This window comes from Castanea sativa, chromosome 6, assembly GCF_040712315.1.
Source record: "Castanea sativa cultivar Marrone di Chiusa Pesio chromosome 6, ASM4071231v1".
Taxonomy (NCBI): Eukaryota; Viridiplantae; Streptophyta; class Magnoliopsida; order Fagales; family Fagaceae; genus Castanea; species Castanea sativa.
Window position 1 is genome coordinate 24,443,259 of NC_134018.1, and position 26,301 is coordinate 24,469,559.

Genomic DNA, 26,301 nt, shown 5'->3' on the forward strand with positions numbered 1-26,301 from the left:
ATAGGATGTTCCGTCCATCTTATGGACTTAGTGTCTAGATTTCAGCGGAAAACATTCAACATGCTCTAAATAAACTCCTCTTATTATGATGGATGCGTAGAATATTGTTCATAAAAAACAAGAAAATTGCCCTTTGGGCTCTAAGAGTACCGTAGAAAATAAAAACTACAACTATCTGCTGAAAAAGATAAACTGGAAATGAGGAGCATGATGTTCTTTGTGTTTTTGTTCACCGTCTACTGGTAGTACTTCTTCAGGTGCTCTGGGTTCCATGGGTGATTTAACTTTTGCCCTTTCAATGTCTACAGGTAGTATGTTCCCTTCCTATTCCATGAGGTGATCCTGTACGGTCCGTCCCAGTTAGGTCCTAGCTTTTCTTGAGAGGCATCCCTTGTAGCGCCGGTTACTCTCCTTAAGACAAGATCTCCAACCTGAAAGTCCTTGTGCCTAACCTTACAGTTGCAATGCTTTGCCATAAGGTTCTGGTATAGTGCCAATCTTTGTTCGGTCGTTGTTCTGACTTCGTCCACCAGATCCAGTTGCAGGCGCATGGCTTCATCATTCGTGCTTTCATCGTGGTTCCCAACCTGGTAGCTTGTAAGACCAACTTCTGCTAGGATGACTACCTCACTACCATATGCCAGTCACAACGATGTCTCCCTAGTTGGTGTCCTGGCTATTGTCCTGTACACCCATAAAACACTTGGTAATTCATCCAGCCATATACCCTTTACCCCTCGAGCCGAGTCTTGATGATTTTGAGCAAGGATCGGTTTGTGACTTCAACCTGTCCGTTGGCCTATGGGTGGGTAGGTGACGAGTAGTGGTTCTTGATCCTTATCTGGGAACAAAAGTCTCGAAACGCGTCATTGTCGAACTGCTTTTCGTTGTCTGAGACGAGTACCCTGGGTATGGCATACCTACAAATAATATTCCTCCATACAAAACTTCAGATGTTCTTCTCCGTGACAGTGGCCAAAGCCTCTGCTTCCACCCATTTGGTGAAGTAGTCAATGCTAACTACTAGGAACTTCAGTTGCCTTACCACTATTGGGAAGGGGCCCATGATATCTAACCCCCATTGTGCGAACGGCCATGGGGCCGTTATAGGGGTGAGCTCTTCTGTTGGTTGCCTTATAAAATTGCCAAACCGTTGGCACTTGTCTCAGGCTCTAATGTATGTGTCGTCATCCTTCTGCATTGTTGGCCATTAATATCTTACCCTGAGTAGTTTATGCACCAAGGACCTCGATCCTGAGTGATTTTCGCAGATTCCTTCATGAACCTCCCTCATAATGTAGTCTGCTTCTTCAGAGGCGAGGCACCTTAGGTAGGGCCAGGAGAAACCCCTTTTGTACAGGATTTCTTTGATTAGGATGAATCTGGCCGTTTTGACCTTCAACTTCCTTGCAGCCTCCTTGTCATCTGGTAGCTCGCCGTTCTTTAGGTAGGCGACTATCGGGGTCATCCAACAGCGTTCATCACTTACCCCCAGTATGTTAGTAGTGTCAATTAATGATGAGAGTTGGACGAAAGACAATACCCGGTCGAGGACAATCATAGGTTCTATTGAAGCTGCTTTGGCAAGCCGGTCGGCATCTTGGTTCTCCTTCCTTGGGATTTGAACCAATTTTATTTGGAGGTTAGCAGTTTGACCTTTCGCTTCCTCAAGATATTTCTTCATTCTTTCATTCTTGCACTCGTAGTTGCCATTAACCTGACTGGTTACAATTTGAGAATCGGAGTATACGACCACGCTTTTAGCTCCGGCCGCTATCGTGAGGTCCAATCCTGCTATCAAGGCTTCGTACTCTGCTTTGTTATTGGTCGTGGCAAAGTCTAGACGGATCATGCACTCAATCTTACCTCCTTCCGAGGTGTGGAGTACTACGTCGACCCCACATGCGTGTCTATTGGAGGATCCGTCCGTGTGGATGCTCCATATGGGAACTTCCTCTATCCCCTGGTCTTCCACGAGAGTGAACTCAGTGATGAAGTCAGCTACTACATGTCCTTTTAAAGCAATTCGTGGTCAGTATTGTATGTCAAATTCACTTAGCTCAACTGTCCATAATGCCATCCGTCCTGCAGCTTCGGGGCTACTCATAGCTTTTCGCAAAGGCTTATCTGTTAGGACAGTTATGGTATGCACTTGGAAATAGGGCTTGAGTTTTCGCGCCTTGGTCACTAATGCGAAGGCTAGCTTTTCCATTTGAGGGTATGATGCGAACCTCAATCGACACGCTTTGAGACCCAACAAAAATATTGGAATATTTAACCCAGGAAAGCTAAAAATCAGATTTATGATAGAAACCCTGACCCAACGTTTATAATCGAAACGCGAACCAAAGGTATAAAGTTTGAACGCCACAAGGAAGAATCCTTGATAAGTTCACAGTTCTTGAAGAACCAAAAGAGAGCAAAGCCTCACCTTTTCTGAATTTTATTCAATAATTTTCTGAAAAACGTTTACAGACTTCAGGGCCTATTTAAGGACTCCACAAAACTTGACAGACAAAAAAATATATTCTAAAATAACTCCTAATTGATACCTTACCATATCAGGAATCAAGTTTGACCTAAAAAGCATTAAATGCACCTAAAAACAAGGAAAATACCTAAAAAACGTACTAGATAATAAAACCCTAAATAAAAGTTGATTTGGCCTGAAATTAGCAGATCCAAAATAGGAAAAAATCTGCCTTAACTGATATAGAGCTGGAAAGTCAATCAACCATAAATCACTCCCAATTAAACCAGATCAGCCCTAAATAGCTTGAATTAAATTTATTACGCTTTCATCTTCTTTTGGGCCAAGTTTGGAATGTCCTGCGTTAGAATCAACCCAAATCTCTTGAATCAGCCCATTAAGTGCTTCTTTGATCTTCTTGGATCTTGCTCTTGTAATAGGCCCAACTGGAACATGAAATGGATCCTTGAATGCTTGTTGATTCTCATCAGGGTACCTTTCTTCTGCTCCTCTGAGCGCTCGGCTTACAAAATATACTGGCCTTTGCACTTTATCTTCTTCTCTGACTAGTGCCGCGCTGACGGCTACTGGGGAGACATCTAAGTATAGAAATAGTTCTTCGCCCAGCTTGGACGGGCTAAGTAGCGATGGGGAAGAGAGATATTCCTTCAGATTTTCAAATCCCTACTGACATTCGTCTGTCCATTCAAACGATCTCCTCAACGTGTGAAAGAAAGGGAGACATTTGTCCGTCGCCCTTGATACAAACTTATTTAGGGCTGCTATTTTGCCATTCAAGCTTTGTACCTCCTTTACCGTCTTTAGGGGAGCTAATTCCATTATCACCTTTACCTTCTCTGGGTTGACCTCAATACCCCTTTGGGATACCATAAATCCTAAAAACTTTCCTGCGGTTACTCCGAACACGCATTTGCTCGAATTTAGTTTCACGTTGTAAGACCGAAGAGTGTCAAAAGTCTCCCGGAGGTCGCTCAAGTGGTCGGACTCCCGAACGCTTTTCACCAGCATGTCGTCTACATAAACTTGCACATTTCTTCCAATCTGGTGCATGAACATCCTATTCATCAATCTCTAATATGTGGCTCCTACATTCTTGAGTCCGAAGGGCATTACTTTGTAACAGAATAGCCCTTGACTTGTAACAAACGAGGTTTTCTCCTGATCAACTTCATCCAATTTGATCTGGTTGTAGCCGGAGAACGCATCCATGAAGCTTAAAAGTTCATGTCTTGCGGTCGAGTCTACCAGGGTATCAATCATGGAAGCGAGTAGCTGTCCTTAGGGCAGGCTTTATTTAGATTTGTGAAATCTACACACATTCTCCACTTCTCATTGGCCTTCTTGACCTTCACCACGTTTGCCAACCAATCTGGATAGTATACTTCACGTATGAAACCTGCTTCATGTAACTTCTGCACTTCCTCGGCTATGGCTCGGTCTCGCTCAGGGGCGAACTCTCGCTTTTTCTATCAGACGGGAGAGAATGAGGGTGATACATTCAACCCGTGGACTATGACTGACGGGTCGATCCCTGGCATGTCTTCGTGACTTCATGTGAATACGTCCTTGTTTTTCTTTAGGAACGTTGCAAGTGCTTGCCGTACTGACTGGCTGCCCAAAGTACCAATTCTCGTGGTTCGTTCGGGCCTAGAATCATCGAGAGGTACTTCTTCTAACTCTTCCACCAATTCTGCTACCGTTCACTGTTCTTCTATGTTCATCGTTTGTAGGTGGTCGTCCATCTCCATCATAGCTATGTAGCATTCACATACAGTTACTTGATTTTCACCTAGCTCTTCAACTCCATACTTGGTTGGGAACTTAACCATCAAATGGTAGGTCGAGGTCACGACCTTCCATAAATTGAGAGTGGGTCGTCCAGGGATGGCATTGTAAGCTGATGAGCAATCGACCACAAGGAATGTTAGGTCTTTAGTGATCTGCTGGGGGTAATCACCCACCGTCACAGGCAATATGACAGCCCCAAGGGGGTAGACCCTTGTCCCTCCAAAGCCGACGAATGGGGTGTTTGTCGGAACTAGTCGCTCTCTACCAATCCCCATTTGCTGGAATGTGGGGTAGTAGAGGATGTTAGCCGAGCTTCCGTTATCAACCAAAACCCGGTGCATATTGTAATCTCTTGCTCGTATACTGACGACCAACGCATCATCGTGTGGGTGGTGAAGGCGTCGTGCATCTTCCTCCAAAAACTTGACGATTGGGTTATCAACCCACGTCCTCTTCGGCACAGAACCCATCATCTAGAAACTCCGAACCATCCTTAGATATGTTTTACGGGCCTTTTTGGATGATCCCACAATCGCTGTGCCCCCAGCAATCATCCTTATATCCCATATCGGTGGTCTTGGGCGCTCGTTTTCCTGTCGGGGAACCAGGTCTTGCGGTTGGTCCGTCCTATCTTTGCTGATGAACCTTTGTAGCTTCCCTTGTTTGATAAGAGCTTAAATTTTTTGCTTTAGGTCATAGCAGTCAGCTGTGTTATGGCCATGATCATGATGAAAACGACAATATTTATCCCTTGATCTTTTATTTGGCTCTCTTTTCAGCTTTCCTGGAAAAGTTAGGGCTCTTTCATCCTTAATTTGCATTAGTACCTGATCGATCGGGGCGGTTAGCGGGGTGAAGCTTGTGAATTTCCCTGTAGGTGGTTTGGGACGTCGGTCCTCCTACCATTCTCCAGTCCTAGCCATCTTCTGTCTTCTATCCAGTTGTGTATCTTCCTGCCTCTCCCTTTTTTTAGGCTTCTCTTCTCGGGCCAGTAACATGTCTTCCGCATTCATGTATTTGGTCACCCTATAAAGTATTTCTGACATAGTCTTCGGGTTGTTCTTATGCAGAGAAAAGAGGAACTTACGCTTCCGCATCCCATTGGTGAACGCTGCCATGGGTATCTTGTCGTCCACTTCGTCTATCGAGAGAGCCTCTTTGTTAAAGTGAGCTATGCACAATCTTAGCGTCTCGTCTTCCCATTGCCTAATGTTCATCAAACACGCGGTGGATTTCTTATACCTGTGACCCCTGATAAAGTGTGACATGAATTGAGTGCTTAACTCCTTGAAAGTGCTGATGGAGTTGGGCGTCAGCCTGCTGTACCAGATCCTCGCAGGTCCCTTCAGCGTAGTAGGGAAGGCTCTGCACATGATCTCGTTCGGTACTCCTTGAAGGTGCATTATGGTCTTGAAAGACTCTGAGTGGTCTAAGGGGTCCTTGGACCCGTCATAACTCTCCACCTGAGGCATGTGAAATTTTGGGGGAAGGGGGCATAAACTGACGAGCGCTGTGAATGGCGAATCAGTTCGCTAGACCAGGTCATCGAGGTCGTTGGACACTCGACCTCTGAGGGCGTTCATCATGACGTCCATCTGTTCCCTCATCATCTATATCTCGGTGGATATGTGAGGTGGGAGAGTATCCGAGACAGATGGTCGGCTTGTGTCTTGCCATTTTGGTCTGCTCGTAGCGTTGCTACCCTCAGGTCCTTCCTGGTTCTTCCTCTCAGCGCTTGTCCCTTCCTGGTCTTCCTCTTGTGTACCGAGGCGTGCATTCTTTTGCCGCAACTATTCCTCTACATCATGATTCTGCTTGGTTAGGCGTTCAATTGCCGCCGTAAGGGTTTGGACTTGTCTCTCCAAGGCCGTAGTGTGCGGTTTGTCACCCTGATTATTGTTAGTTGTTGCCATCGAACGAGTGAGTACCATGCAACTTTTTGTCCTAGGGATAAAGCAACGATTGACTACTCTTCCCACAGACGGCGTCAACTGATGATACCAAAAAATCACCAATTAGTCACACGGTCCTCACAAGCTTGAAACAATACCTGCACAACAAAAAGAGAAACCTAACAGAGAACACCGGTGTGGTGCCGGCCAAAAACCCTCTGAATGTCAAGTTAGAACTTATCACTACTCTAGAGTGTTAGAGCTGCGATGAATTATGCGTACCTTAATTTGTTAGGGTTTCAGGGTATTTATAGTAGTGTAGGGCCGAAATTCACGCCTTAGTCACAAAGTTCTTTCCTTCTAGGAGTGAACCTCATGGATTTTGCATATCTCCTAGAGTTCCTTTCCTTATAGGAGTTTTCTTGGTTAATAGTGTATATTACGGAACCTTTCTAAATTAGGATCCTACTCACAGTAGGACTCTTGGGGTTAATCGTGAGGCGCGAGTTTATTCCATTTAAGAATTCTTGGAGATCACTCAACAACTGAGAGACGCCACATGATCCTTGAATTCGTCTACCTAGTATCCGTGACCCTTTGATCCGTCCACTATCATCCCACCAGTCCAGAACCGTCACATTGATTTAAATGATTCTGTCATCCCTAATTTTTCCCTCTTTAGTGTGGATCTTCCAGCCACTGAAGTTGCCATTTTGATTTTCTCTCTTTCTCCCTCCCTCTCACACCCTTTGCTTCTTGCTTGTTAAAAGGGATTTTTTTCAAAACAACACCCATTTTCAAACAATTTTGTTTGTTAGTTTTATTTCCAAACTATTTAAAAAACTAACATCTGGAGCATGTAAAAGAATTAAGTGTCACAGACTTGATTTCTATAAAAATTTAAGGGAAATAAAATCTTACGGACTTGAGTTCTACAAAACCCAAAAATCAAAACTTACAAGACCTAGGGTGATGAATCAAGACCCAAAGAGAAAATCAACAACAAGAATGAAAAAACCCACCCAAAGACTACGAGAGCTTGATTTCAATCGCCGCCACCACCTGGTTTTGATCTCTCTAGTTTGTTGTTTTTGTCTTCGTGGTTTGGGCTTCTTTAGAAAGATCTCTCAGTTTTTTGTCTTCATGGGTTTATGGGTTCCTCTTTCCTTGTTTTTTGTATTTGTGTTTTGGGTTTCTATTTGTTATTTATCTGCTTTTTTGTCTTCGCTGGTTTCGTGGTTTGATATTTGTTTTTTGCTTGTTTGCTTGTGTACTTTTGTGTGTTTTATGATATTTGGGTTTTCTTGTGGAGCTCGAGTCTCTGATACTCGATTTGCTACAGCGAACTCGAGTTTCAAACACTCGAAATGTTAGTTTCCTAAATAGTTTAGAAACGATGCTACCTAACAAAATTGTTTGCAAATTAATGTTATTTTGAAAAAAAAAAAATCCCTTGTTAAAATGGGTGAAAGGGTTTATGGGGGGTTTCCTTCTTCTTCTTTATTGCCAATATTCAGATTCCCCCCCCCTAAAAAAAAACTATTGTATATTACTAAAAAGTCTTTGTCTGAAAATCGAATTTAGCAAACTTGACATCCTTGAGTTTACCAGACTTGAGTTCTAAGTGAAAAATGAATTTAGTAAACTCGAGCTCCAAGCGAAAAGATACTCACACGGATCATTAGATGTGGTATTTTAAAATAACATATACGCTCGGAACTCGAGTTTAGTTCCATCAAACACTTAATTTAAAATAAAAATTGCAACCTCTATGCAATTTTTCAAATGGAAAAACTTGAGTTTGCAAAACTCGAAACTTGAGTTCCAAAAGGAGCTATATAACCAAATAATTTCGGACATAGGCTTTTCAATAATATGTTTTTGCAAAAATTAAATATAGGCACAAAAAAAAAATTGATTTCAATTGAACAAATTTTGCCTTTTGGATAGGTTTGAGCTATCTTTCCCACCCATTATGTGACAATTTGTAAGATGAATAAAGTTTAACTACAAATTTGGTTGTAGTCAATAGCTACAACTTCCACTAAAAAAATTAATGACTACATATTTTGAAACTCAAACATTTATATTACATGTTTTTTTTTATGTTCTTAACATGAATATCAAATTTCGCATGAATTGGATGTTATTTACTATTCAATTGATAAATTTGTTTTTTATGCATAATTTTAGACTACAAAAATTTTAAATTTAAATATTTGGTTAATAATATGGTTATTGATCTTTAATCTTCTGAAAATTTTGTAAACATGGAGGATATAAGAAGAAAATGTAGTCTAACACTAGATTTCTCAAAATTCACATCAAACAAAAATATATTAAGTGGAGTTATAGCAATTGGCTACAACCAACTTTGTACTTGATGGGACCGACGAACTCTCTTACCTAGACGACCTCATCAAGAACATTCGTCCACCTTGACACGTCATGGATGAAGGAAGGCAAATCATTAATAAGAGGTTTCAATGCCTCGGACAATTACTAATTAGTTGTCAAACCGTTGGAAGCTCATCAACACCCGCAGTAATAAGCCCTGAGGCGTTACAGAAAGAGCACTAAAGCAACAATTAAAGCCCCAACGGCAAGAAACTATGAAGCTATATATACAAGTCCATCAGAACTAGACCAGATACATACACACAACTAAAATACACTTTAGCACACATAATTATGATATTCTGAGCTCTCTTACTTCCTAAAAAGTTTCAAGTTACTGACTTTATCATTGGAGGCTCTGTGGCAGGCACCACATTGGTGATCACCAAAGGAGAGCTTTACATCACATTTGCAGGTACAGTTACGAAGATTCAACTCTGTCTAGACGAACCTACATTACTGACAATTTTCGCATCATCAATTCGCATTAAGGTTCAAAAGCATAGTTCCAGTCAATTTCCAAGTTTAGATAGAGTCCAACCAAGATCCTGCGGTATTGGCTTTGCAAATCCAAGCACTTACAGCTAGTGTGGAAGAGTTTACCAGACAGAACCAAGAGATGAGGCTGTGACTCCAGTAGGAAGACAACCGTTCAGGGACCAACCGGGATGACGAGGGAGACAGCTAAAGAAGAAGTGACCGCTGGCAGGCAGCTACTCTAGAAGGACCAAGCTCAGATCTTCTCCAGGAAATGAGAAAGGAGATGGACGAGCTAAGGAGCGCCATAAAGGGGAAAACAAACCGAAGTCTAGATAGAATGGTCAGGACGATGGATTCACTTTTCATGGTGGCAATCCTGGAATGCTCGGTGCCGTCAAAATTTCACCTACCTCAGCTTGAACCATTCGAAGGACTGAAAGACCCCTGGACCACCTCAACACTTTCAAGACAACCCTGGGCCTTCAACAGCTTCCTGACGGAATACTGTGCCGCTCTTTCCCCACCACTCTCAAAGGAGCTGCAAGGGAGTGGTTCACGAAGTTACTAGCAGTCCCTCGATAGCTTTGATTAGTTGGGCAATTCCTTCTTACGTCACTTAGTCGGTAGATAGCGCCTGAGGAGGCTAGCAGGCCACTTACTTACCATCAAATAAGGAGAAAAGAAGACCCTGAGGTCGTATGTGAAGCATTTCACTTGTGAAACTTTAGAGGTTGACGAAGTTGATGACAAGGTGCAGTTAACAACCTTTAAAGTTGGATTGAAATCTAGAGAGTTTGTGATCTCACTCGTGAAGAATCCCCTAAAGATGATGGCAGAGATGCTCCTGAAGGCGTAGAAGTACATGAACGCTGAAGATGCCTTAGCAGCGATATAAGACGTAGAGAAGTCCAACGAAAAGGGGAGGAAGGAAGAAGATCGGAGAGGACAAAAAAGGGAACGTTCAGATCGTCAGAATAGCGATGGGGGTAAAAGGAAAGAAGATAAAACTCATTGGACGGTAAAATTCACTCCTTTAGTTATGCCCGTTGACAAAATTTTGGCATAGATGAAAGATAAGCATTACCTCAAATGGTCAAGGCTGTTACATTCATCACCTAATGTATGTGACAAGAAGAAATATTGCTGTTTCCACAAGGATCATGGCCATTACACAGAAGATTGCAGGGACTTGAAGGAGCCAATTGAGGAACTCATACGAAAAGGGAAGTTGCAAAGGTTTGTGAAGAAGGGAGAACCCAGCAGGTCTAGGGATGATGATAAGGATAAATGTGAAACCTCTCCAAGAGACGAAGATCACGCATCTTAACGACCACCAAGTGTGATCGAAGAGATAAAGACGATCACAGGAGGACCGTCAATAGGAGGATCGTTTAGATCTCTCAAGAAATCATATTAGAGGCAGGTTGACAGCATCCATAAGTCACCACCCTTGAAGCAAAGGCAGACGGACAAGGATACGTTGTTCTCGGAAGAAGACGCCAGAGGAGTGAACTAGTGACATGATGACCCCTAGGTCATGACGGTTACGATAGAAGGGTTTAATACCAGGAGAGTCCTCGTAGATAATGACAACTCTGCAGACATCATCTATCTCTCTGCTTTTCAACAGCTACAGTTAGATCTAAGAAGGTTGCGCCATTTTGAGTCCCTTCTCGTTAGCTTTAGTAGGGACAAGGTGTATCCCAAAGGCATAGTGACGTTGACGGTCATAGTGGGGTCTTATCTGCGACAATTGACTCGTCAGTTGGACTTCCTAGTGGTAGATTGTCCCTTTTCATACAATGTGATCATTGGGAGGCCTACACTCAATTGCTGGAAGGCAGCCACGTCCACCTATTTCCTGAAGGTAAAATTTCCAATGAAAAATGGTGTAGGTGAAGTAAAAGGAGATCAAGTATTGGCTAGGGAGTGCTATTAAGCAGTGCTGGCTGCAAAAGAAAACCATACGTTGATGATCGAGGAGAAAGAAGAGGAGAAGGTGGAAGCCCTAAAGACCGTGAAGCTGGTAGACGGAGAACCAATGAAAATCCCAAGAATAGGGACGACCATGAGTACGGACATGAAGAAGAAACTAGTCTAATTCCTTAAAGAGAACCTGGACATCTTCGCTTGGAGCCATGAGGACATGCCGGGCATATCCACATAGATCATACAACATAATTTAAATGTTGACCCTGGGAAAAAGCCTGTTTATCAGAGACGACGAGTGTTCGCCCCTAAACAAAACCAGACTATCATGGACAAGGTAAATAAACTACTAACAACAGGCTTCATCCGCGAGGTCTACTACCCGGACTGGCTGGCCAACATCTTCCTTGTAAAAAAGGCAAATGGAAAATGGAGAATGTGCGTGGACTTCACAAACTTGAACAAGACCTACCTAAAGGACAGCTTCCCTCTACCCAGAATAGACCAGTTGGTGGATTCCACGGCAGGACATAAGCTCTTTACTTTTATGGACGCATTCTCGGGGTACAACCAGATAAAAATGGTGGAGGAAGACCAAGAGAAAACTATTTTCATCACAAGCCAGGGGCTCTACCTCTATAAGGTGATGCCCTTCGGGTTGAAAAATGCAGGAGTTACCTACCAGAGGTTAGTAAACAAAATGTTCAGTCAGCAGATCGGGAGGAACATGGAAGTATACATGGACGACATGCTCGTCAAGAGCAAAGAAGAGTCTGCTTACCAGGACGATCTCCAAGAGATGTTCACAACTCTTAGGCAGTATCAGATGAAGTTAAACCCCAACAAGTGCGCCTTTGGGGTGGCGTCCGGAAAGTTCTTAGGGTTCATGGTGTCTTAGAGAGGAATAGAAGCGAACCCAAAGAAGGTGCGAGCCATACTAGAGATGGCGTCCTCCAAAACCATGAAGGAAGTCTAAAAGCTCACAGGGAGGATAGCAGCTCTCAACAGGTTCGTCTCGAAAGCAACGGATAAATGCCTACCCTTCTTCAAAACCCTGAAGCAAGCCTTCGCTTAGACGGGCGAGTGTGAGACAACTTTCTAGGAACTCAAGCGCTACTTGAGCAATCCATCCCTCTTGAGCCCATCCAAGGAAGGAGAAAACCTGTATTTATACTTAGCAGTGTCAGCAACAGCTGTGAGCGCTGCCTTGATTCGAGAAGAGGACGGAAGACAGCTCCTAGTTTACTATGTCAGCTAGGCTTTCCAAGGGGTAGAAGCTAAATACCCACACATAGAGAAGATTGCATTCACTTTGATTATAGCTTCACACAAGTTGCGCCCCTACTTCCAAGCGAACCCTATCTTGGTGATGACAGACCAACCTATAAAGAAGTTGATGAACAAGCCCGAGACTATAGGAAGGATGATTCAGTGGGCTATCGAGCTTGGCTAATTCGACATTGAATACCACCCAAGACAGCTATTAAGGGGCAGGCATTGGCGGATTTCATCGCCGAATTTACAATTCTAGACGAGGAGGGAGCTACAGACAAAGTGGAAAGATGGACAATTCAAACTGACGGTTTGTTAGTCTGAAAGAGGGGCGGAGTAAGGGTCATTATCATCACCCCAAAGGGAGAAAAACTCAAATACGGAGTCCAGCTAACATTCTCGGCCACCAACAATGAAGTAGGATACAAGGGAGTACTGACGAGATAAAGGGTCAAGAAGGCGTTGGGAATAAAAAACTTGATCCTTTAGAATGATTCAAAGCTCGTTGTAGGTCAGATAAAGGCGGAATTCAAAGCAAAGAAGGAAAGGATGCAAAAATACCTGAAGTTGATGAAACTTTTGGCACAGGAGTTTGATTAGGTGGAGTTTACATAGATCCTCAGAAGCAAGAATATGGGGGCAGATGAGCTGGCGAAACAGTCATCGTTAGAAGCAGGACCAACGAATACAGACCTGAAGATTAAAGTCCAGAAACATTTGACCATCAAAGAGGTCCCCACCTTCCCAGAGCAAAAGCAGCTGGATGACCCCAATCCTGTCCTTCCTTCAGGTTTAACGGCTTCCACTGAACGTTGAAGAGGCCAGGAAGGTTAGGAAGAGGGCAGCAAGGTTCACGATCCTGAATGGCACCCTATACAAAAGAGGCTTCTCCATGCCTTACCTGAAGTGCGTCAACGAGGAGGAAGCTAAATATATTCCTAAAAGAGATCCATGAAGGAATTTGTGGAGACCATGCAAGCCCAAAGTCCCTGATCAGCAAAGTTATCTAAACGGGCTACTTTTGGCCTACATTACAGAAGGACGCAAAGGAGTTCGTCAAGAAGTGCGACAAATGCCAAAGGTTTGGGAACGTCCAACGCATCCCATCTGAGAAACTGACGACAATAGCCTCCCCATGGCCATTCGCCTAGTAGGGACTTGACATCGTTGGTTCGTTGCCTTAAGGTAAAAGACAGGTAAAAATTTTACTAGTTGTCATTGATTATTTCATGAAATGGGTTGAAGCAGAAGCACTAGCAACCATAACGGAGGCAAAGGTCTAGAACTTTGTATGGAAGAATATATTTTGTTAATTTGGGATACCACGGACGATCATACTAGACAACAAGCAATAGTTTAACAGTCAAGGTTTCAGGGACTTTTACTCGGGGTTAGGACTCAAGAACCAATTTTCGTCACCTGGTCACCCCCAAGCTAACGGCCAGGCGGAAGTGTCGAACCAGACCCTGCTAAAGATCATCAAGGCCTGGTTAGACGAGGCAAAGGGCGCATGGCTAGAAGAGTTGCCTAATGTTTTGTGGGTGTACAAGACTACAATAAGAACCCTGACATGAGAGACCCCCTTCAATCTCACCTATGGCATTGAAGGAGTAATTCCAGTCGAAGTAGGAATCACCAGCTTGAGATGAGAAGTCTTCCACGAAGGCAGCAATGACGATCAACTAAGGGTCAACTTGGATTGCTTAGATGAATCCAGAGATGGAGCGTCCCACAGGATAGCAGAGTACCAGTAGAAGATGTCCGAGTACTATAACAAGAGAGTGAAGCTTAGACGACTTAACATAAGAGATCTCGTCTTGTGCAAGGTCACACTTGCTACCAAGGACCTAACCCAAGGGAAGCTTGGCCCAACTTGGGAAGGACCCTACAAAGTCACCCATTATTCCAGGCAAGACAGTTATCACTTGGAAACGTTGGACGGTAGGAGACTGCCGCAACCATGGAATATCGAGCATTTGAAACAATACCATCGGTAAATGTAATTGACGATTGTATTCGTGTTCGAAATAAAAGCAATAAAAGAATTATTTAGCCAAAATGATGTGTGTAAAGTTTAAAAAAAAAAAATTGGCTAAGTAACAAGATTTCGCCTAGATAGATGTAAGTTACTGACGCATAGGAGATAAGTCACAAAAAAATTGACCAAGGAAAATCCGCTAAGACGGAAACAAACTACTGTCGGATGTAAATCATTTCCTAATCAAACAAACCCCCGAATTGAGGGCAGACAAATAATGAAGCAGACAGAGGCCACATACAGACAAAAAGTATCATACACGACAATGCAGGAAAGTAAACAAGTAATAAAATCAAAAAGTATCATACACTGAATAGTTAATAGAATCAAAAGCTCAAAAACACTGGGCAAGAGACATTGTTCTTAAATTAGAATAAAAATATTGTTCTGAAAGAAGAATAAAAAAGCCCAAAAAATACATTAGGCACCTAAAAAATAAGTAGGCAAACATAAGGCAAGAACATGAGCAGGTTTAGGTAGCGGTTGCGTCATTACCAGTAGGAGGAGGCAAATGAGCATCTCTGGGAGCATCACTAGCAGGAGTGGCAGACTGAGAGGCCTCATCCACCACTATCTCCTGGTCTACCTCTTCCAAGTACAAGTTCTCTAAATCCACTCCGGAGGGATGCTTGACTAGGTATCAACGAAGGAGCTCAAAACCCTTGTAGTACCAACTAAAGAGCTCAGTGTTGTACTCAGTTTGCTGAAATGCCTCAACGGCCTTGGCAGCAACAATTTTTTATCTTCTCCTTCGCAGCCTGGAGTTGCTCATCCTTCTCCAGAGTTAGCTGCCTCTTAGCTCTGAGGTCGCCCCCCAAGACCTTGACCTTTTCCTTGACGATGTTGGCCTCGTCCATGGCAGAAATGAGATCTTTCTTCAATTTAGAATTCTTTGCCTCCAAAGCCTCCACCTAGGACACCGCTGACGCAACCTTTGCTTTATAGGTAAGGTACTCTGAAGTAATATGAAGACTCTCCCCTAGCACTTGAAAAAAGGATCCAACCTTCAGAATAATACAAAAAGAAGAAAAAGAAAAAGAGTGAAACTGCACGAGTGCACTAACTAGATGAGTTTGTGGATATGTCGACCCACAACCTCGTTAGAGGATGTGCCAGAGAAGACCTTTAGCTCATCGGCAGTGAAAGCCTATTGTGCCCTCGCCAGTGCAAGGCCAGCGTCATCCTAAACACTAGACGAACGGGAATCAATCTTCTCTTTTCCCTTGTCGGCCACGCGTTGCTTCTTCTGAATGGGAGTAATCTCTTCAACTGAGGTGGTTGAGGAAGTTGTCCTCGTCATCTCGGTGTCAGGGGTAGCTGGAGTGACGGAGACCCCCTTCTCCACAACGCACACTGTCCTCTTCTCGAGATGGGAGAGGGGCTCGTTCTTCTTGGCCCTTATTTTTGCATACGTCTTTTGGTTAAATTTAGTTGTCATCTCTGCAAAATGAATATACTTGTTTAAAAAAAAAGAAAAAAAAGAGAAAAACAGAAACAATGACGAGTCAAATAAAGTACTTACTCTTCTTCTCCTCAATCTCTATGGTGCGCAAGATGTAAGCGGAAGGCTCCGAACCAAGGCAGTGCAGGGCTAAGGTACGGGGATCGACCAAATCATCGAAGTCATCAATTATTTTTGCATACTCAATAGCCGCTTCAACACGTTGCCTATACCTGCTCTTGAGTTTTGGCCATCTCTTAACTGCACGAGAACAAACAGGAGAATTAGCTACGACAGAATGCATACAAAAGAAAGGAAAGACGATGGACTAGCAGAAAAGATGATGCACCTGGACTCGAGGTTCTCCATTAATAGATCAACCTAGGGAGATCACCCTAAATTTTGTTAGAGGGAGTCTCCCACTCATCCCCAGACACAAAAAAGAATCAGGATTTCCAATATCTGAACGACGAGGGCATATCCCTGATGATCCAAGTCTTCCTCACCTAAGACACCAGTTCGTAGTACCTATGTTCCTTGGGCTCCTTTAAACGATACAAGTAAGTAAACTCGTCCACCTTGATCATATCTCCTTCAGTGGCAGCCAGCCATATCACCATACAGTTGATCACTATCCTCCACAAGTTTGGTATAAGTTGTCTGGGAGTAATATTGAAATGACATAAAAGCTCCATGATAAAGGGGTGGACGGGGAATTTAAGCCCACATAGGAAAGCAGCCTCATAGAAGCACACCTCCCTGGGTGAAAAGTGACAATCTCATTCCTCCCCGTAAGGAAGACAAACCCTAACCCTCTCGAAAAATTGAAACCTATCCCTAAACCTGGAGAGCGTTTCAGCATCCAGGCCACACACCTCCCCAAGGGCGTGGAAAGCCTTAACTTCCCGTAGGCCAGAAGCCGCGGTGTCCTCCTCCTCCTCCACAGGATCGTCGCTTGATGACAACCCCATCTCGAGCTCACTCGATCTCACCTCTAACATTGCTCTTCACTCACCTACTAAATTCTAGAACCAATCAACTAATTGACGCAGTAGGGGGAACAAATCAACCAACACTACACTTAGGCTATTACCCTAAAAAACAAAGTCTTCAATTAAGGGGGAAAAGGAATGGGAAACACCTAAAGAGGCCCCCAAACGCGAAAAAAGAAACGAAATAGAGGGGCAAACTATCCTAACTTCGGAGCTACTAACCATGAAACCCCATAAAACATGGGAAGAGGGAAAAAATCCTAAAAACCCAAAACATAATAGAAAATCAGAAACCCATATTATTTATCCACACTACAAAGAGAAAAAGAGGAGGGAAAATGGACATACCTTAAAGAAAGCAACCACAGAAAGGGAAAGCCCAAGAAAATCACAGGGTAGAACAGTTTGGAGAAGAAGAAGCACAGAGCAATAATGGCGAAAGAATGGGAAAAGTGAAGGGAAAAAAGAAAAGAAAGGGAGTTTAAAAACTAGGCACAGAAAACTGAAAACCAGTGAGAAAACTGAAGAGTCACACAAGTGGGGCATTAACTCCGCTAGTTAGAACACGCCATGTGGCCACAATGTGTATAGCGTCGCCACTACGCATTAAATGCGGAACGAGATCCCAAGAGCCGTGTCTGGGCAGAAAACATTTCACTTTCTAGTGGTCATCATGACATGCAATGATGACCACAGAACCTGGAGGGGTAGTTAATGGGACCGACGAACTCTCCCGCCCAGACGACCTCATCAAGAACATTCATCCACCTTGCCACAACATGGACAAAGGAAGGCGAATCATTAATAAGAGGTTTCAATGCTTCGGAAAGTTACCAATTAGTTGTCAAATTGTTGGAAGCTCATCAACACCCACAGTAATAAGCCTTGAGGCGTTACAGAAAGAGCACTAAAGCCACAATTAAAGCCACAACGACTAGAAACTATGAAGCTATATATAAAAGTCCATCAGAACTAGATCAGGTACATACACACAACTGAAATACACTCTAGCACACATAATTACGATATTCTGAGCTCTCTTACTTCCTAAAAAGCTTCAATTTACTGACTTATCATCGAAGGCTCTGTGGCAGGTACCACACCGGTGACCACCTGAGGAGAGCTTTACATCACATTTACAGGTACAGTGACGAGGATTCAACTCTGTCTAGACGAACCTACATTACTGATGATTTTCTCATCATCAGTACCTAAACTTTATCCTTGTAAGATTATCCATTAGTATTATTTTAAACAAGTCACATGACTCATTAAAAAAAGTTATGTGATTCAAACTACATATGAATGGTCTCTTCAATAGCTTCATAATGGATAGAAGAAGATAGCTACAAAGTAATTTTAAGCCAGATTCTTTCACTTTCAATCATGATAAAGTTTGGCTCTAAATCATTTTGGAAGAATCTCCTTCAAGTTACTACGTGATAATTTATGACACCATCCATGTAATTATTCATGTATATTATTTAAACAAATCAATTGACTCATTAAAAAAATAATGTGACTAAAACCACATATAGATAATTTCTTTAATCATTGCATGATGGATTGGAGAAAGAAAGCATCAGTTTGGAGCTAATTTTCAATTTTTTTTCTTTGGATTTTGGATTTTGAAATGCTCTTTAAAACCTCATTTTTAATTCCCAAAATCGAGAATGTTTGGAGGGGAGGATTATTTGTATATAATTATTTTTTGAGGTTATTAGGAAATTATATTCAACTCTACATAAGTAAAATACATAAGTACATGTCTGTCCTATGCTCTTAAATTGTTTATTCCCTAAGTTCTATTTTTGAAAAGGTTATCTATCCAAACTATATGCAAAATGACACCACCTTATGAATTAATGACAATCATCTTGCTGCGATTTGTATAAAATACAATTTGTATGTTTTTATTTAATGGAATATTTTATTAAGGAAGTAATGGTACGAGAAGGTGTTGATCTTGACAGGCCAAAAACGTATTGACCCCTTGTGATGGATTGATTGATTAATTATGCAAGTTTATTAATTAATCAAATTAACATGCAAACGCGTGGTAGCACAAATAAATCACCAATTAAACTAATTATGCAACGGAAAATAAAAGACACGGTGATTTTTTTATGAATGGGGAAAACCTACACGGCAAAAACTCCACCGGGTGATTTTAAGGTCACCACTCCCGAAACTCCACTATTATCACAACAAGCGGTTACAAGAAAAGGAATCCCAAGTACCTTACCAACTTATAGTTGAACCCTTACCCCAATACCCAATTGGACTTGTTTTGTAGTGACAGTTTCTCCTTTCAATGCACGGCTCCCAAGTACGTGACTAACCAATTGCGCGGATCCCAGTACGTGACTTCAATCACCAACTAGAGAAGATTGTTGGCTGCAAAGTTCTTCAATTCATCCACAGGACGAAGATCAAGAAGATTCTTGGTTACAAAAACCCTACGGTGCAAAGACACAGCAACTTCTTCACAAAAGAGATGAACTAGGGAAAGAACTTCGTCTCAAGTTACAATTTGCATGAACAAGGATTTTTTAAATGCTTGTGCAACTTGCCACACTATGACGGCCCTTAAAATAATCATTTTATATGTCTAGGGTTAAGAGAAAAGAAGGCCCAAAGACACATCCATAGATTAGAATTAAAACAGAACTTGGAATCTGTTTTTCTTAAATCTCGACAGCTATAGGTGTCGAGGTGCTGTCGAGCAGCTGTCGAGCCTTGGTGCTAGAACAGCTTCATAAAACTCGATAGATGCAGTTGTCGAGCTAGCTGTCAAGCTTTAATGAAGAGCACTTCTCAACTTGTTTCTTGGACAAACTTGCATGACTTTAATACTTGATCTTGAAACCTTGTTTCTTGAAGCATTAACCTCATCCTAAATCTACCTAATTACAACTAAAGTGCGTTTTGACAAAGGATTAGCCAATTACATAAATAATGAATGACATATGTTCTAAACAGGTGAACCACAGATGTCCTAACAATCTCTCCCTTTGACAATCCGTGACAAAACCACAACCAACAAATGAACATATGAAAGAAGTCATAAACCACTCAACTCATATTTACTTATGGAATACAATAAAATCTATCCTAACACAAACTCTTGAAAAACTTTGCAAGAAGAGATTTTATGACAAGTAGACTTTGACAACCTGTATTTCTGAAACACTTTAAACAAAACTCATCAAGGCATCTTAGTGTGAAACAGAAATAATAGATTGCATACAAATAAAGAAACATGTGTATAAAGAAAGAAAAGAAACAACACATGTAGAGATAGGTGAAAGAAACATACAACATCATATATATATATATATATATATATATATATATATATAACAAAATGAGCACAATGTATGTAATAATGGTCACAAGACCTAGGTACAATAAGAAAAAGTATCTAAAGTAGAGAAAAGAAAAAGATACAAGTAATCCTCACTACATCCCTCAGCACTCAACACTCCCCCTGTCAAAAATGTCCCTATACAAGCTCTCCCCCTAAGTATGACTACTCTCATAACCCAAAACTACTCCCCCTTTTTGTCATGAGTGACAAAGGGTAGAGTGTCAAGTAGACATCTCATCGGTAGAGCTAGCATCTCCATCATTATCATCATCCGAAGCATCATCGTCATCACCATCATCATCCCCAGACGTGGAAGCCATAGGAGGTGGTGGAGGAGAAACCTCGGGAGCAAAACCACCCATGGTCTCTTGTCGCCTAGCAATGCGACCAATACGAACATTCACCTGATACAACTCTGTAGAGAGCGTATCCAGGCGAGCATCCATGCGCTGAAGCTGCGCCATGATATCTCCTAGTGACACATCGCTCGAAGAGGAAGAGGGAGCGGATGAAGCACAAGCAGATCTGGATGGAGGTTTTCTTTTTACTCATCTAGGAGACAAGATTATTTCCCACATAAAAACATCCCCCCAAAGTACTTTTTCTATCATCAGCATTCCCAGCCCAATCAGCGTCAAAATATCCAGCTAAGACATCATTTATGTCCTTACTGTACCACACACCAAAGTTGGCAGTAGTTTTGACATACTTTATGATTCTTTTTAAAGCAATCATATGTGACTCTTTGGGATTGACCTGATATCTAGCACACACTCCCACATTGTAACTAATGTCAGGTCTACTAGCAGTAAGGTAAAGAAGACCACCTATCATGCTTCTATAAAGAGATGAGTCTACACTTTTACCTAACATGTCAACAGTGAGTTTAACATTTGGGCTCATAGGGGTTCTAACAGAACTAGCAGATTCTAAACCAAACTTTTTCACAAGATTCTTAGCATATTTAGATTGAGAGATGAATATACCTGAATCATGTTGATGAATCTGCAATCCAAGGAAGTGAGATAGCTCTCCAATCATGCTCATTTCAAACTCTGCCTGCATGAGTTTTGAGAAATCATGAGCAAGTTCATCCTTAGTTGATCCAAAGATGATGTCATCAACATAGACTTGAGCAACTATCAGCTCGCCATCTTCCTTCTTGATGAATAGAGTCTGATCAGCCGTTCCTCTTGTGAACCCATGTGACACCAAGTATTGGGTTAACCGATCATACCAAGCTCTAGGTGCTTGCTTTAATCCATACAGAGTCTTCTTGAGGTACAACACATGATCGGGAAAGTGTGGATCAATGAATCCTTTTGGTTGAGCCACATAGACATCTTCTTTGAGAAGTCCATTTAAGAAAGTAGTCTTCACATCCATTTGGTAAAGCTTGATCTTTAGATGACAAGCTAAGGCAAGGAGAATATTGATGGACTCCATGCGAGCAACTGGGGCAAATGTTTCATCATAGTCTATTCCCTCCATTTGAGAATATCCTTGAGCTACTAGTTGAGCCTTGTTGCGGATCACATTTCCCTCCTCATCAGTCTTATTGCGGAATATCCATTTTGTGCCAATAACATTCTCACCCTCCGGTCTAGGAACTAAAGTCCAGACATCATTCCTCTGAAACTGAAGTAGTTCATCATGCATTGCTTCCACCCAACTTTCATCCTGAAGAGCTTCCTCAACTTTAGTGGGTTCAACCTATGACAAGTAACAAGAATAAGACACAAAGTTAGAAACGCATTTATCAACTGTACGTTTTCTTAATGTGAGTTCATTCATGTTTCCCACAATAACTTCTGGAGGATGATATAATTTGGTCCTGGAGGAAGGTCCTTTTTCATCATGAGATTTAGAATCTGGTGAAGTAGGCATATCTGTTGACTCTTCCACAACACTTGGAGTATCGGGAGTACTAGGAGATGTGGGCTCTTGTTCAAAGAGTTCTTGAACTTCTTTAGTTTTAGAAGGAAGAATTTCTTTAGGAAGTTCCTCGTTAACTTTCTCAAAATAGGAATTTGAAGACTCATCAATAACAACATTCACCGTTTCCATGACCTTTATAGTTCTTTTGTTATACACTCGATAAGCCTTACTTGTAGAGGAGTACCCTAGAAATATCCCTTCATCGCTTCTGGAATCAAACTTTCCCACATTCTCTCTATCCTTTAGGATGAAACATGTACTCCCAAAGATTTTGAAATATTTCACATTTGGCTTTCTTCCTTTCCATAACTCATATGGAGTCTTCTTGGTGCCGGGTCTGAAATACACTTTATTTACCGTATGACATGCAGTGTTAACGGCTTCTCCCCACAAGTTTCTGGCCACATCCTTACTGTGCAACATGGCTCTTGCCATCTCCTGTATAACCCTGTTCTTCCTTTCTACTGCACCATTTTGCTGAGGAGTAATAGGAGCTGAGAATTCTTGAGAAATACCTAATCTTGTGCAAAAGGACTCCATATATGAGTTCTCGAATTCTTTACCACGGTCACTTCCAATTCGATCAATTTTTAGACTTTTTCATTTTGCAGTCTTGTGCACAAAGTTTCAATGTGCTCAGGAGCATCAGACTTGGATCGAAGAAGAATAATTCAAGTATATCTAGTGAAGTCATCTACTACAACCAAGATGTATCTCTTACCTCCAAGAGACTCGGTTCTAATTGGACCCATAAGATCCAAATGCAATAGCTCCAATGGTCTCGATGTAGCTGATGTTTGAGTACCCAGATGTTTAGCCTTTGTCTGTTTCCCAAGCTGACATGGTCCACATACCACATTGCTCATTCTACTTAGCTTTGGTATCCCTAAAACTGATTCATGCTTAGACACAATAGAAAGATGCTTGTAACTAGCATGTCCCATTCGTTGATGCCATAGATCTTCATTTGGCAATTGAATGCTATTGCACACAATATCAGCATCAGGAACTAATCCATAGCAATTGTCTAGAGTGCGAACCCCACTTATGAAGTCTTGATCACATATCTGACTTATGCTCAGCAGGTTCACCCTCAGGCCTTCCACATATAGAACATTTGCAATATTCGGTAGACTAGGTAGAGAGATAATTCCTTTCCCTTTTATCTGTGATTTGTTCCATCACCAAAAGTGACGTTGCCACCTTTCTTAGACTCGAAGACCTTGAAAAGAGATCGGTCTCCAATCATGTGTCTTGAGTAATCACTGTCAAGGTATCATAAGCATGTGTCCATAACTTTAAATGTGGATTTCATCATAAAACACACTTCGTGCTTAGATGACAGATCAATGGGAATGGTATTTTCTCTTATCTGCCTTTTTTGAGTAAGGCATCTAATCTTCACTCTTCTCAGACAAACTCCTTTGCACACTTCTATTCTGAGACAGTCTAGTTTCTTTTTGTTCAAACTGAGATCTTTACCAATAGTCATGATAAGAGAGTTCAAATAACTTTTAGACTTGTATTTTCTGAGACACTCAAACAAATAGAGATTAGAAAAACAAGATGTATTTGAAATCGGTGATCTCTTCAAGCCAGTTACAGCCATGACAACAGGGGTCAATAGATCACACACAAAGATTAAACCCTAATCAGAGTGTGCCCGCTCTGATACCACTTGATAGGCCAAAAACGTATTGACCCCTTGTGATGGATTGCACTTCTAACACTTGTTCCACTTTTGGAAGACCTTGCATTATATCCCTAGATCTCGATTTTTCATATATAAATGTAACTAATGTATCTCCTTCGTAAAGGATTTCTCCATAATGGCCATGAACGGTTGCTCCCGGAGTGGCCAAATAAGCTTTAGCTGATCTTATTACTACAGAGTCAATTTGAACAATTAGAACTTGACCCGATTTTAAGTGCGGTCCGTTTTTGGCTATACATAAATTTTCACAAATAAACTGCCCAAGGCTAATTATTCTAGACGCTTCTTCACAATAATTATGATGGAGAAAATTCCAATTCAAATTGAATGGATTCAAAATGATTGATTGATTAATTATCCAAGTTTATTAATTAATCAAATTAACATGCAAATGCGTGGTAGCATAAACAAATCACTAATTAAACTAATTATGCAGCGGAAAATAAAAGACACGGTGATTTGTTTACGAATGGGGAAAACCTACACGGCAAAAACCCCACCGGGTGATTTTAAAGTTACCACTCCCGAAACTCCACTATTATCACAACAAGCGGTTACAAGTAAAGGAATCCCAAGTACCTTACCAACCTACAGTTGAACCCTTACCCCAATACCCAATTGGACTTGTTCTGTAGTGACAGTTTCTCCTTTTAATGTACGGCTTCCAAGTACGTGACTAACCAATTGCGCGGATCCCAGTACGCGACTTTAATCACCAACTAGAGAAGATTGTTGGCTGCAAAGTTCTTCAATTCATCCACAGAATGAAGATCAAGAAGATGCTTGGTTACAAAACCCTACGGTGCAAAGACACAACAACTTCTTCACAAAAGAGATGAACTAGGACAAGAACTTTGTCTCAAGTTAAAATTTGCATGAACAAGGATTTCTCAAATGCTTGTGCAACTTGTCACACTATGACGGCCCTTAAAATAATCCTTTTATATGTCTAGGGTTAAGAGAAAAGAAGGCCTAAAGACACATCCACGGATTAGAATTAAAACAGAACTTGGAATCTGTTTTTCTTAAATCTCGACAGCTACAGGTGTCGAGGTGCTGTCGAGCTGCTGTTGAGCCTCGAGGCTAGAACAGCTTCTTAAAGCTCGATAGATGAAGCTATCGAGCCAGCTGTCGAGCTTTAATGAAGAGCACTTCTCAACTTGTTTCTTGTACAGACTTCCATGGCTTTAATACTTGATCTTGAAACCTTGTTTCTTGAAGCATTAACCTCATCCTAAATCTACCCAATTACAAGTAAAGTGCATTTTGACAAAGAATTAACCAATTACATAAATAATGAATGACATATGTTCTAAATAGGTGAAACACATATGTCCTAACAGATCTCATAGTTGTGATCTGGAAAATCGTCAATAAATTGTGCCAAATATAATTCTTGTTAGTGTGTTTTGAGTCACATTGGAAGTTGAGATTGAAATTTGAAACCCCATATAGATTAAAGAAGACTGAAGTTTTTGCATCATCAACAACTTATCGATTGATTGAGATGTTTAATTGTCCAATCAATAGAGCTTAATTTTGATTGATCGAGAACCGCATAAGGTTTTCTATTTTCAAGTCCATTCAGTTGTCCAACTACTAGGGTTTCATGCAACCAGAGGAAGACTATATAAGTAAACCTAAATGACACAATTTAAGACTTTTTAAAGAGTTGTGCTTACCACCACACACTCTTGGTGCGGTGGTCACTCCACAAGTATAAATGCTTGTGGGATGTGAGAAGGGGCAAGAGCCGGGGTTCAAGTCTCCAAGAGGGAGCTTCATACACATATACACTTAGATTAGGCTAAAGTCGAAATTCTATCTTGTATAAAAAATAAAAAATAAAAAAAATTGTGCTTTGCGTTCGGGGGTTGTTAGTACTGAGCTCTTGAAAAACAAGAATTCAAGTGTGCCGTGTCAACTTAATCCCAGCCATTATCTCATGGATGGAAAAGTCTGGCGCGCCAAATGGCTTAAATAAAAAATTAATTTATTGGACACATGTCTTGCCACATTAGTTCTTTTTTTTTTAACCCAAATTAATTTAACCCAAATCAAATTTCTTTTTTTTTTTAAAGAAAGTTTTCTGGTTTTATTAAATTGGGCAGTCTCCCTAAAATCCAAAATCCCTAATCGTGAGGATGACGACGCCTTCCCCTTTCGACAGCTTCTCTCTTCCGGCAGCACCTTCTCTACTTCAGCAGCACTAGTTCTCTCTCTCTCTCTCTCTCTCTCTCTCTCTCTCATCCTTACTTCATGTTTGGCTCCCTCGAAATTCAATGATTTAGTCTTTTCCTACTCTTAATTTTGTATTTTCATTTGGCTCAACTTTGTGTATTTTTCGCACTTTTCTACTTCATGTTTTGGCGTTTTGCTTATATATAATATTTTTTTTACTTGATTTTTATGCTCAATCTCGCATCAGTGGAGAATGGCCTTATGGTTGCTGCAATAAAGAAACTCCATTTTTTTTAACCCTTTAACTTCGTTATAGTCGTAACTCAAAAAAAAAAAAAAAAACTTCGTTGTAGTCCACTGTGAATCTGTTTGAGACCA

The 26,301-nt window shown here is 41.4% G+C and overlaps 2 protein-coding genes across 2 annotated transcripts; both read right to left on the reverse strand.

The window, feature by feature from the left end:
* Nucleotides 1-302: 302 nt before the first annotated feature.
* Nucleotides 303-4,749, reverse strand: LOC142639690 (uncharacterized). The gene is made up of 4 exons (XM_075813834.1): nt 4,264-4,749; nt 3,287-3,532; nt 1,223-1,963; nt 303-587 (listed from the first exon to the last, which is right to left on the reverse strand). The coding sequence occupies exons 1-4, from the start codon at nt 4,747-4,749 to the stop codon at nt 303-305; spliced, it is 1,758 nt and encodes a 585-aa protein (XP_075669949.1).
* A 429-nt stretch (nt 4,750-5,178) lies between these two features.
* On the reverse strand, nt 5,179-5,751 carry LOC142639691 (uncharacterized). The gene has a single exon (XM_075813835.1). The coding sequence runs from the start codon at nt 5,749-5,751 to the stop codon at nt 5,179-5,181; it is 573 nt and encodes a 190-aa protein (XP_075669950.1).
* Nucleotides 5,752-26,301: the final 20,550 nt, after the last annotated feature.